General features: G+C 44.4%; 2 protein-coding genes across 7 annotated transcripts in view; one reads left to right on the top strand and one right to left on the bottom strand.

Moving 5' to 3' along the window:
* The window catches only part of Fam227b (family with sequence similarity 227, member B), a 159,192-nt gene that overhangs the window by 140,799 nt on the left and 5,199 nt on the right, over window positions 1-13,194 (top strand). The window contains exons 12-14 of one of the 3 annotated variants that reach the window (NM_001013920.2): window positions 518-609; window positions 3,587-3,747; window positions 12,717-12,794. In NM_001013920.2, coding sequence (NP_001013942.2) covers window positions 518-609; window positions 3,587-3,747; window positions 12,717-12,794 — 331 coding nt within the window. Of the gene's footprint in view, window positions 1-517; window positions 610-966; window positions 3,562-3,586; window positions 4,255-12,716; window positions 12,795-13,194 lie in introns of those variants that run through there. The other 2 variants (XM_006234909.5, XM_039104564.2) reach the window with 2 other exon arrangements.
* Window positions 8,572-13,194, bottom strand: part of Galk2 (galactokinase 2) — a 132,900-nt gene continuing 128,277 nt past the window's right edge. For 3 of the 4 annotated variants that reach the window (XM_063283324.1, XM_063283323.1, XM_039104556.2), the window contains exon 10: window positions 8,572-9,084. In XM_063283324.1, coding sequence (XP_063139394.1) covers window positions 8,898-9,084 — 187 coding nt within the window. In that variant the 3' untranslated portion in view covers window positions 8,572-8,897. The remainder of the gene's footprint in view (window positions 9,085-13,194) is intronic. The other variant, XR_005501815.2, reaches the window with a different exon arrangement.

The following is a 13,194-nucleotide window of genomic DNA, read 5'->3' as shown; positions in this document are numbered from 1 at the left end:
CAAACCAAAAAAAGAAAAAGAAAAAGAAAAAAAAGCTTTAAAACATTGTATGATTTCTTTCCTCAATCACTCATTCTAACTCCAAGCTACTTTGGATCTGTTCCAAATGTCAAATGTCAGTTCTTGGCTACCAGATGCTTTAACCTCTGATGGTATTAAATGCATGCCCGCCTCCAGAATTTCAGGCCAATATCTAGTATTCCCTGTTGTAACACATCACAAATCAATTAAAAAACGTTTTTCAACCCTTGCTACATGCTTACGGAACGATTTCACGAGAACGGCATTCATATATAAATGAACGAGTTTGACAAGTTCTAAACAGCAGCCCAGTGAAGTCGTGAGTAGAAGGTTTGTCTCTTCTGCGCCAGCAGCTCTAGCAGCTCTCCCTGCCCCTTGCTCGTGCTCTCTCTCTGGTCAGATGTGGGGTACGCACTGCGCGGATGAACGTGCAGAGCATGCGGCCTTTCGAGAAGGAAGGAACAATTACTCAGAGTGTCCTATTATTTCATTTTAGCTGTAGGTCTCAAAATCGAGGATATTTTGAAGAACCCAAGAGCACTGCCTGTACTCAAGGAAGAGTCTGCAGCATCAAAAGTGACAACCAAGGTGGGCCCAGGCGGCATCGTATGACCTTCCCTGGTTCAGTGTCATTAAAATTGACGGGCTTCACACAGTAATCCCGGTCAGCACATTCCCAGCATGCATCTTAGAAATAATTTGATGATCAGAGACGTATTTGGAGATATTAATCATAAATCTAAATGTCTCTTCTGACAATACTGCCATCGCTAGTGAAATTTTAAAAATCACACAAGCCACAGCCCTTCTCTTTTCTCCATGACAGTCCTCTGCTGTGGCTCCTCGTTGGGTTGCCATATGAAGACACCCTCTAGTGCTCCCATGGGGCTGTTATGGTTCCCAAGGCAACCAAAGGGATGTTGGCCCCTGTTGCTCTGTCTTCAGGTCTTAGGCGTGGCCCTGGAGAAGATGACACTGGAGACGCTGCTTTCCTGAGTACCACGGTTTAACTCCTCTGCGGTTTGCTTGCTTGCTTGCTTGTTTTGTTTTAAGGGAATAAGAGGTAGTTTATTGTGGAGTCATTTTGAGTGACTGTGGCCTGAGAACACAGATTTAGGTTTCCCCAGATCCCATGTTCCATTGTGGAAGTAGTTTCATGAAGTTTCATACTTTTATAAAACAGAGAAAGTCTTGAACCAAGGTAATTTTAAAATTCACAGGTAGGCACATCAGAGAGTGCGTACGGCTAAATGGAGAAGATTTTCCAGAGGCTCCAAAATGCTGTCTGTTGACACTCTTAGCTTTGGGGTTGATGGATGCTAGTGTCTGCTAAGTTAATAGATTCCAAAGGGATTTTATCTATTAGCTACATGTTAGTTCTGACATGGAGATAGGCATGTGTGACTGTTCTGAGGGCTAAAGCTAGCCTGGGACAATTAACCCCACACCCACTCCCCACACTGTCCCTCCACCCCCACATGCTCCCTCCCTGCAGCATTGCAGTCTCCCCGGTACTCAGGTTATAATCAGGCAGGCTCAGTCTCTGCAGACAGTGTCTTTGCAGTTTTATTCACAGCTCCCCCTGTTGGACAAGCATCACAGTCTGTGCATGCAGGGGCCCCGTATTATTTATTAAATATTATAAAGTCCCTCGGAGACCAGAAGGCTCATCATCCTTCAGATGCGGCTGAGTACTTGAGTACTCAGGATGGCATCTTCAGCAGAGAGGACTAGCTGTCAGAGGCCATCAAGAAAGACACTCTGGTTTGTAGCCCAAGTCCCTGGGAGGAGCCTCTCAGGGAGCAATGCCACAGTCAGCACTGTGTTACTTTAGTCAAGATTAGATTCCTTCACTGGCTTAAAACTCTGAAGTCGATCTCTTCATTTATAACTAGTCAGATTTTAAATTTTTACACTCTTTCTTGACAAAATTTTAATTTACCTTAATGGGTCTGACGATTATTTAGGAATGGAAATTATGTCCATATCAAATCAATTTTCTTCATTTATGTATTCACATATTTTCTGGTTTTTAACAATAGTGAAATCTCTTCCTACCTTAAATATTTAGCAAATTTTTGAGTCCCAAATTGAAATTGGTGGGAGTTTATCTGGACAGATGGTATGTCATACCTCTTTCCTTTACGGCCAGACTGAAAACCTGAAGAATGTAATAGAACTACACTGTTCTCGCCTGCACGTCCTCCTCTGGGGGCAGAGGGACTGTAAGAGGCTGAGCAGCCATTCCCAGAGCCACGTTAGAAGCAAAGCAGTGTCTGCGCCACCGCTCGGCCCTGGGTCTTATCTCTCACTGCCACTGAAAAGGTCGAGCCCTAAGTTTATGGTTTAAATAGCAGGAGTTTAGCACAGTTTGGAAAGCCCAAGACCCCAAGACCTCAAGCCTGCCATTGTGCTTCCTACTGGGGAGGAGGGCTCCCATCTCGGCTTGTGCCTGGATCTGAGATGTCCCCAAGTGCTGAAGGCTTGTCCCTAGCTGGGGTGCTGTTGGAGGAAAACAGTGGGTGATGGAAGATGATGGGATCCAGCTAGAGGAAGTATGTCACTGGAGACATAACTTGGAAGGATGTTTACCTATCTGTCTGTCTCTGTCTCTCTGTCTATCTCCCTGTCTCCCTCTGTCTCACCCCTCTCCTTTCTGTTTTTCAGACTGAATAAAATCAATTGACTGATACTCAGCTTTGATGTTTAACAAAAGCCTAAAAAGGAAAGCACTGTGCTAGGCAAGAATATGTGAGGCTTGGAAAGACAAACATTGCCCATTTTCTCTCCCATGTAGAATCTGGATTTAAACAGAAATGAGTGTCTATGCCTATATAGGCATGAAAGTGAATGGGGCTAAGGAAGAGTTGTAAAAGGAGGAGATGGGGAGAACAAGGAAGGCAAATAGGAAGGAGGAAAGAAAAATCCTACATTCAATTGGGATCTAGTTGTGTGGTGAGGGGGACAATAGAAGAGGGAGGGAATATTGAGTTACAAGTTGAGGGGGTCAGAATATTGTGATAGCTATGAATGAATATAAGCAAGATACAATGATCTATTTGTCATGAGACTGATTATCTATCGATAGCTGATACATTAATAATAGGTTATGGGTGATAGATGGGAGAATGGACAGACAGATGGATGATGGATAGACAAAATTAGAAAATAGTATTCTGAAAGAACACTCATTGTAAGCACTCATAGCCTGAGATTCTGGAAAATGCTTTGTGTTAAGAAGGATGAAGAGATTAAGTGCACTGGCTGCTCTTGCAGACGGCCTGGGTTCTGCTTTCAGGACCCACATGATGTCACAGCCATTGGGTGTTCCAGCGCTGCCTTCTGGCCTCTGCTGGCACTGCACGCATATAGGGGGCATACATAGTACAGACAAAACACAAACATGAAAATAGTAAGATATTTAAAGAATGCTTTATAGAATTTTCTTTTGTGTATGTTGATACATCCCTTGGGAATTTTCTTCATAGATACCATGTAAGTTATCTACAGTTCATTAAGAACAGAGAAGTGGTCAATGACTTGTGCTCTTTCCTTCCTCCAACAGTCCCACTATAGGAGCTTGGGTCCAGAGTTTTACAAAGTTCTCTTTGACTTTGGGGGTCAGAGTCCACTGATTCTGTACTATCTTAAGATGCACGAGTTAGGTGGTATTTCCGTCACTTATAATCCGAAGGGAAGCAAGTTCACCAAGATACTCCGAGAGCCATATCCTTCTTATGCTTTACTTCCAGGCGGTCAATTTGAAGACACTGAAAATGGCTTCCTTTCTGCCATAATTTCTAAATGTGTTTTGACTGACAGTTCGTGCAGTGTTCCCTTGTGCCCTGTTTACCTCTGCGGCGCAATTAGCTGAGCTGTTCTCTCTTTTAGCCTCACGGCTGTGATCTCCCATATGAGGGAAGCCCAGGCCCTCCAACATGGTTATGCTGCATCCCCTCCTGAAAACCTGTCTTGCCACTTTGTTATTCTGTGCTAGTTCAAGCATTTGTCATCATTGTTGACATTATTGTTGGCCACTGGTTTCTGATTCCACAATGAGAGTCTCATGCACTTGAAAAGTCCCCGCCATAGCTCAGGACTCACTGTAGGTGAGGAGGAGCTATGACTGGGTCTAGTCTGGCACCCAGGAGGAGCACAGATTCCTTACAATATCTACTTCTCTTTAAAGATAAAGGATTACACCTTCCAGATGTAAGACAGCAGTACAAACACTCCGACGAAGCTCTGGTCTCCTCTGCATGCTCCTGTGGAGGAGCAGGGTAGATCCTTGTGCTCCCGTCGTTGGCTCAGTAGTGTAACACATTACCATTGTTGGTTTGTTTTCTGTTTTGTTTTTTTTTTCAAGTAATAAGGAAGTTTATAAACTCTATTAGCTATTTGAATAACATTAATATTAATTAATGGAGCAATAGCTTTTTGATAGTATTTAGAAGCAATATAAATATATTACACACATACACACACACACACACACACACACACACACACACAATTTCAACTCTTGCTCACTAAGTGTCTGAGTCTGCCTCCTTACCTGGGTGTACCTTCATTGCCCAAGATCCAAACCGTTTCTTGCAGATGATTTAACAAACATTGGCCGAAAACCTGTTACATTCTGGGCAATATGTTATGCGCTAGAAATATGACCACAAGCCCACCACCCTCAGAGAACCCATTCTCTATTTTACCAGGTCTACTAACGAGGCAGCCTTTCTGTAACTGTCCTCACATGGTTCCTAAAGTGCTTACTGTTCTCACCATGTCCTCAATGTCTGGAAGCTGCCACTCACTGGACTTTAAGGATGGAGGCATGCTTGGATAGCACGGAGCAGGCTTCCTATGCACAGAATAACACAATGTACACTGAAGTGTGTGTTTTCCCACGTCCTGAAGCATCAGGACCACACTTAACACATGGGTGAAGAGCACAGTGTTGAACTGGTGGCATTGATCTTAATCTGAGAGAAGAGAAGAAGGTTCCAGGTGGTGGTTCTCATGGAACCAGCAATTCTGACAGTCGGCTCCTTCATCATCTTGTGCAAGACTATTTGACTACATGATCCAGTCTCAAGATGACCTGAGCAAATGTTCCCAGAAAGGTGAAATCAGAAGGGGAGAGAGTGAAACAGAGACAGTAAGAAGCACTGATTCTGAGGAAAAAGCCTGTTTGTGTTACTCTGGTGACGTCCCAGGGCCGCAGTGGTGAACTAGACATAGCTTTGCCTTGAGTCTATAGCAGCAGAAGGACCACGAAACCATCAGCATGTAAAGGACAGGTGGCCTCTTTAAGTCTTGCTCTCAGTAAGGATGTGCCCCACTCTATTTTTAAAATGACTTTTACTTGAAGCTATTCTTCACTTCCTGAGGGGGTTGGCCAAATTTTTTATAGAAAATTGCCAGCTAAAGGTGGGGGATGAGGACTTTTGAAGTGAAAATTGTTTTTAAGACTTAAAGAACAAAAGAGTTTTGTTTGGTGATGTGGAGTATGGGCAGGTTTACTGCAGGCATTTTGCAGCCACCAGCAGCCAGGAAAAGTGTCTGTAATATGAGGTCCTTTCTTGTTACCAGCTCAGTTTAGGTTCTGGGTTTTTTTTTCCTTTTAAAAAAATGCAAAACACAACAACTCACCAACTGCTGTTATGTTAGCAGTAAACAGAAGAGTTCAGTGGCACTGGTGGTTAGACTGGGCCATTTCTGACTTCTTAGCCATGTTTGGATTCTACATTAATAAACATGTTACTATTCACATGCAAGGAGGTGCATTCACAAAAAGGAAATTGCCAACATGACCACCCCATAGGGTCAAGATTTTTATTGTAGGTAAGAGAGAATGTCCAGAGACATTTGGAAGAGTCCAGAGCAGAGAAAGACGAAAACAGACTAAACATGGCCAGGACATGGGAGGGAGAGAAGAGAGTGGTGGGATTAGCAAGAGATAGTGCACGCACGGGGTGAGAGAGATGGGAAAGTGCAAGACAGCAGGGATTCGAAAGGACTGGAGAACATGGACTAACAAACCCCGGCCATAAGGAATGAACTAGAAAATATTATCCTGAGTGAGGTTACCCAATCACAGAAAAACACACTTGGGCTAAGTGGATATTAGCCCAAAAGCTCAAATTACCCAAGATGCAATCCACAGACCACAGGAAGCTCAAGAAGAAGGATGACCAAAATGCAGATGTCCCCACTCCTTAAAAGGGGGAAAATATTCATAGAAGGGGATATGGAAGCAAAGTTTAGAGCAGTGACTCAAGGAATGGCCATTCAGAGCCTGACACACATGTGGCCCATATATATATATATATATATATATATATATACAGCCACCAAAACTAGATAAGATTGATGAAGCTAAAAAATGCATGTGAAAAGAGACCGGATATAGATCTCTCCTGAGAGACACATCCAGAGCATGTCCAACACAGAGGTCAATGCTAGCAGCAAACCACTGAACTGAGAACAGGACCCCCTTGGGAGGAATTAGAGGAAGTATTGAAAGAGGTGAAGGAGCTTGCAACCCCATAAGAACAACAATGCCAACCAACCAGAGCTTCCAGGGACTAAACAACTACCGAAATATTATATATGGACTGACCCAGGGCTCCAACTGCATATGTAGCAGAGAATAGCCTTGTTGGGGCACCAGTGGAAGGGAAAGCCATTGGTGTTGCCAAGGTTGAACCCCCCAGTGCAGGGGTATATGGGAAAGGGCAATAAGGGGGATCTATAGGGGGAATACCCGTATGGGGGAGGGGGAGGGGAGAGAATGGGGGGCTTATGGACAGAAAACCAGGAAGGGGTATAAGCTTTGAAATGTAAGTAAAGAAATATATAATAAAAAATTTAAAAAAAAGGATGAGGAGCAGCAAAGGGGAGGGACTCCCGCTGTGGGATGGAAACCATACACACTTCCTGAGGAGTGCTGGCTTCCATCTAACCACCAGGGTCCTATAGTACAGCTCGAGCTCATTTCTAGACATCTGAAGGGTCTGAGACCTAACAGTTACAGCTCTCAGTGTCTCAATGGAGGAAATAAGAGTGAACAGGAAACATGTTCATCCTAGAAACTTAGGAACAGTTTGGGCATGTGTTTTTAATTCAAGAAACAAAGTAAAATGACTGGACATGGTGGTATGTGCCTGTGATCTTAGTCCTGGGGAAGGAGAGGAAGGAGGAATCCATGTTCCAGGTCAACTAGTGCTACATGGAGAGGGAAGGAAGAGGAAGGAACGAATGAACAAAGGAAGGGAAGAAAGAAGGAAGGATATAAGAGGAAAGGAGGGAGAAGCATAAGAATCCCAGTTTATATCAAGTGCCCCTGCTCAGTCTCATCAGCTGAGAAGGGCCTGGGCCCAGTGGTCCAGCACCTTTAGCATCCGACTATTCAAACACAAAGAAACAAAAAACTTTTAAGTGGAAAAGTAAAAAGTTTAGTCCTTAGAGATAGGACTGTAATGAACCCCCAGTGCGAAGCCGGCCCAGTAATAATCTCGTTCTCAGCTAACTTCCCCTCTTCTGTCTTCTCTTTTCCTTTTCTCTTTTTGGTCTGAGGCGGGGGTCTCTCCTGTAGCCCAGGCTAGCCGGAAACTCACATTGCTGAAGTCTGTAGACTTTAAGTACAGTCTGAGTGTTTCTTCTCTGGGGTCTTAAACACAAGGTTTCCAGAACCCAGAGAGAGGAGGAGGCTCTAGCATATTCAGAAATGGATGGATTTCGTTGAATTCATGTCAGTTTCCAGTTATATATTGTCTCTTTCTCCGTCTCTTTGTCACACCGACACACATTGGTGGTTTTCCTTCCTGTCTGGTCATGTTTTCTTCCTACCTGGCATAAGGCTTCCCAATTTTGCCCCCAAAAGCCGAGCTCTCCTTTCCCACTGAGCACCCAGTGCTGCCTTGACCCTCTCCTGAGCCTGAACTGAGGCATCCATCGCCTCTCTGCTCTTGGAAGGTCAGCTGACCTAACCAGCACCCACTCTCGAGAGAACAGACGCTGATGTGAGCCCCCCGCACAGCGGCCATGGCTCTCACAGTTGTGAAGCAGCAGTAGCTGACAGAGAAGCAAGGACAACCACAGTGTGTCTCCCTATTGCTTAGGCCCTGGACCCTCATGATGGACTTTGAGGGAATGATGAAAGGACAGACACACAGACACGTGGACAGGAAACCTGGGATCATGTTGGGTGTGTTCAGTTTGATAAAGTGGCACCCAATACTTCTGACAGCCTTGACCCTTGCTGTATTTGTTAGGAATAGCACATATACACATCACACATATCATACGTGTCACATATGCACAACATTAGACATGTATCACGTGCACATACATACATACATACACATGCAAGCTCACATCCCATATGCTACTTTTTTTTGAGAGAGAGAACATTTGTCATTCTGAGATTCTCCCTAAAGTCCATGAATTACATAGAAGGACACTGTAGTAGAAAAGATCTGTGTCTGCAAAGGACACTGATCAGAACAAAGGGAGAGGCGACCACTCGGGATCAGAGAAAACTTGAGACGCTCAGGACATTACTCTTATTTATTTGCGTTACATAGTGAAGCTGCTATTGATACTGAAGCCCTTGGTTTGTGCATTGGCATTCTACTCTAAGACTTGATGAAAGAAAAGAAAACCTATATATCAGGTGGAGTGTTTACTGTGACAGTCTCTGCCTTCCCGTCCGTGTTGTCTGTGGCTGGCTGCCATGTCTGGCAATGATTCAATTAGAAGACTTCTTCAATTTTTCAATTTCTTCATCTATAATTGGGCCCCACCACTTCTGTGACTGACTCTATCCTGCTACAAGGACTCCAGGCCCCTGATTTGAGGTCTATAGGATATCTCTCTCAGTCTTGGTTTGGTACAGCCCAACCACAGCAGTTGTGACATCCAGAAGAGAACAATTTGATTTGTCCCCAAATGGCTCCTTCCCCATGGAGTGGCTTGCCACGCGTCCTTGGAGCCATGCACGAGGAATGAAGTGCTCGACCAATCCAGACCAAAGAACTGAGAAGCGCTGTCGCCACTGCCTTCCTGGGGGGGGGCAGAAAACAGCCATTACTCATAATTTACAACTTTTAAGTACTCCGTGTTTCTTCAGCTGGGATATAATTGTGGCTTTAAGTGTGTGAAGAGAATAAAAATTAGGACATTCATTAACACACATTAACAAAAGTCTACTGAAAATACAAGAGAACGCTGAGGTCGTCAGCAGCACCAGCATAATACAGGCCAGAACCTCACTGTATGTTCAAATGGGCAACAAGGATCAAGCTGTGTAAAGACTCAGAATGTCCTTATGAAGAACTTATACCCAACTCATTTCAATAAAGCCACATGTTAAAACCTGAACATTTTTAGGAACTGAAGCATAACTCTATTTTAGTACCAATAGTATTTTCTTGGAAAACCCAGTCCCACAACATGCCAAATAAATCATGTCACAAAAGCTTACCCATGGAAGCCATACTCAGGACACAGAAGAACTTTACAAGGGAACAAAGTCTTTGAACTTCTAACAAGTACTCTAGGGGATCGATTAAATAACAGCAGGAAGTGGCTGCATTCCAGATTGAGCACTTTAGCAAGATCCATCTCTACCTGGAAAAGCAAAGCCTAACTAATTATTCAACCCCCACCGCCACCACCACAATGACAGGACTTTCTTCAGCCTTCCCCAGAGAAGCCAAGGCCTTCTGTGCATTACTGCACAGAGAGTGCTCCTGGCAGTGGAGGCAACTTGCTGACCTCAGATCCTCTGCTCTGGGCTGGCAGATTACTTCATGATTGAGGGAAGGTTTGGTAGAGATTGAATTGCAAGACTCTTGCTTGGTAGGAAGTGAGACTACCTTTTCCCTCTCATGTGTCTGCCTCCTGCTGCCAACTAACCTGAAAGGGTAGATGCAGGCCTCTACCGCTAGGCCCTTGAGAAGGACAATGTATGAGCTCCTATACAAACACCAAGATACAACACGCAGCCCTGAAAGCACCCCGGGCACGGGCGCAGTTTTGCAAACATTTGAACAGTCCCTTCAGCAGAGCACTGTGGTGTTTGCCTGTAGTGCCAACTTCCTAGGGAGTGGGGTGGAAGGATCAACTGAGCCCACAAGTTCAAGACCAGCCTGGCAACATCTCAACAAGAAGCAACAAATCAGGGCCGGAGAGATGGGTCAGTGGTTAAGAGCACTGACTGCTCTTCCAGAGGTCCTGAGTTCAAATCCCAGCAACCACATGGTGCCTCACGACCATCTGTAATGGGATCCGATGCCCTCTTCTGGTGTGTCTGAAGTGTACTTGTATACATAAAATAAATAAATAAATCTTTAAAAAAAAAAGAAGAAGAAGAAGAAGAAGCAACAAATCTTGGCTGTCTACAGCAGTTAACACTGAGCTATGTGCACGAAGAATTGTGATACCGTGGTTGTAAGACACCAACTGTTGTGTTAAAATAATCCGAGACAGCACTGCACATGAATTCAGACACAAGAAAGGGGAAACCAGTTCAGTTTGGGGGAATGCAGGAACATGGGGCAGTTTTATCTTTTGATTATGTTGTTTTTTTCTATTGTATCTGTACATTAATATTTTGTGGTTTTGAGGCAAAGTCTTGCTATATAACCCAGGCTAGCCTGGAATTTGTGATCTCAGCCTCCCACGTGCTGGATGACAGGTGTATACTAGCAAAGTTAATTAAATATACTTTTTAAGTTTGCTGAATGAATTATTTATCCAAATGAATAGGTTTTATAAGACTTAGCTTCCTCTGAAGTAAGGTGAGATGTGCATCGCTTCATTTTAAGATTTGAAAACTGCTGTACTTTTAATGTTGACTATTCATGAAAGAATAGAAAATATAACTGAAGGATCACATGTCAAATCCAGAATTTGACAGGAAGTGACCTAGACACAGCCTGGGGTTGTTTTCTTTTGAAATGTTACCTTCCAGATTTGACTTATATCATGAATCAGCTATTGCTGGTAGACACATTTGGCAACTTCACTTAAGCCAGAAGAGAAAGTGGCTTGTACAGGTTATCAGATCTCCAGACATCATTATCCTGAAGACAGGTACGCTTCTGACCACACATTATTAGTAGAGTAATCAACGGAGAACAGGAAACCCAAGCAGATGAGCCTGGCCCTCAGAAGTGGTTCTCATCGGAACACACACATACAATGACTCTCTCCTGGAGAAATGGATTGCCCTTGGCAGCACACTGGAACTGAGGATCCAGTCTCCAATTGAATGCTTGCCAGCAAAAAGGCTATTAGGATGGCCTCTGCAAAGCACAGGTGGTCTCCCAGCCCTCAACTCCTCTATCCAGTAAGTTATTTCTATTAAGTGAGACTTGCCTAAGACAAAACGCTGTCTGGCCTGTGTCAGGCCTGTGTGTAAGCTTAGCCATGCTGGTCTAAGGCCCACTTCTGGGCCTAGAGTAAGTTAAAGCCCAAGCCATGCTGGTCTAAGGCCCACGGCTGGGCCTAGAGCAGATTAAAGCCCAAGTCTTCAAGGCCAGAGGCTGCAGGTCCTTCCTCTACCTATGGAGCAGGGTAGGGGCTGGACCTACAAGGACCTAAGAGCACAGGATGTCACTGGAGTAGGCCTGCTAGAACCCACCAAGCAGGAGCGCTCTCTCACACCCTCCATGTTCACTCTGGAAAAGCCAGCAAATGTTCCTTGCCTTCATTCCCCACTCCAAGGCCAGCCTCTGGTGACCTCAACCTCCCTCTACTTTACACATGGTATCTTGAAAGTTCCTTCACTTACTCTAGCTTGCTACCATGTCTGGCGTGTAATTCATAAGCCAGCTAGCTTGATAAACTGATATAACATGCTTGTGGGTACTGCCAACCTTCTAGTTCGGCACTGACTGAATAGGGGAAAGTTTAAAGCCTGGCACAGGCTGGCACTCTTGGCCTCAATCCATCACCCATTACCAAGCTTTCTCACACCACACACAGGGACTTCTCTTAGCATGATATCCTTTAGGCTTATCCATCTCGTGACAATGGCGAGAGTCTTGGGGGCAGCAGGTATCTCATTGTATGTATCTACACTGCAGTTTCTGTCCCTATTGTCAGAGCCTCGGGTTATTTCTGTGTCAGTGTGAACAGTCCCACAGCAGACAGGAGAGCACAGATGCTCTCATTATGTCATAGTTTCCAAATCCACCCATAGCAGTTTTGTTTTTTAAATTTCTTCAGAAACCTCTGGCATGTTTCCTCTGCCTCCTGTCTTTCTGCTGTGCATTGAAAGAAGCCAGGTTAACTGAGCAGTTACCCTCTGCGTCTCCCAGAGGAGACTGAAGTCCTCAGTGAATACCCAAGCAAGGGGACAAAACCTTACTAAAACTTTCACAAACTCTGGTTTGAAAACACACACACACACACACACACACACACACACACACACACACACACACCCCACACACAGGGCTTATGAAACTATTAAATTATAGTGCCTAAGGAAACAAGCTTAAAGCAATCTGAAAAATGGTGTTTGCTTTCGGCTTTCTCTACAGCAGACATAGCATGCACATTTACACTTGAGGCCTCAAAAAAGGAAACCAGGCCAGATTGTCCCTGTGATTTCCCCGAGAAGGGTCCCATTTACCTTTCCCAAACATCCCTAACTAGAAACCAGTCCTTAACTGTAAGTCCAGCACACCGCCTGCTCCAACATACTGTGAAATCATCAAGGATGCCAAAAGAAAATTTGCAGATAACAAAAAGGATTTTAAGAGGTAAGTTTGAGCAACATTGTGGCTTTGGTATGTTTGATAACCAGAAGAAAGAGCATAAATTGCCTGAACTTGATCTCTACTGATGAGGAGCATTTGTTGTTTAACATCTTATACATTCCCAGGTTCTTCTCCTATGTCAAGTGTCCATGTAGTTAAGAGTGGACCTGACCAGTATCAGGGACTAGAGAGGGTAGGAAGCCTTGCTGTGGGGTTCACCCCAATGTAAGGAGACTAGATGTCCTATATCAACAATACACTACAGTATCACCACTTGCAAAGATAAACCTTGAAAAGCAGGAAGGTCGTGCTCTGTGGACATAGTGTTTAGAACTGGGGTGGCAGCTGGGGTGGTATTCAAGAGACCGAGACAGGGTAGACTCCTGGAAAGTGTTTTCTCGGA

The sequence above is a fragment of the Rattus norvegicus genome, chromosome 3 (genome assembly GCF_036323735.1).
Source record: "Rattus norvegicus strain BN/NHsdMcwi chromosome 3, GRCr8, whole genome shotgun sequence".
Lineage (NCBI taxonomy): Eukaryota > Metazoa > Chordata > Mammalia > Rodentia > Muridae > Rattus > Rattus norvegicus.
This window is presented reverse-complemented; position numbering and strand designations above follow the sequence as displayed.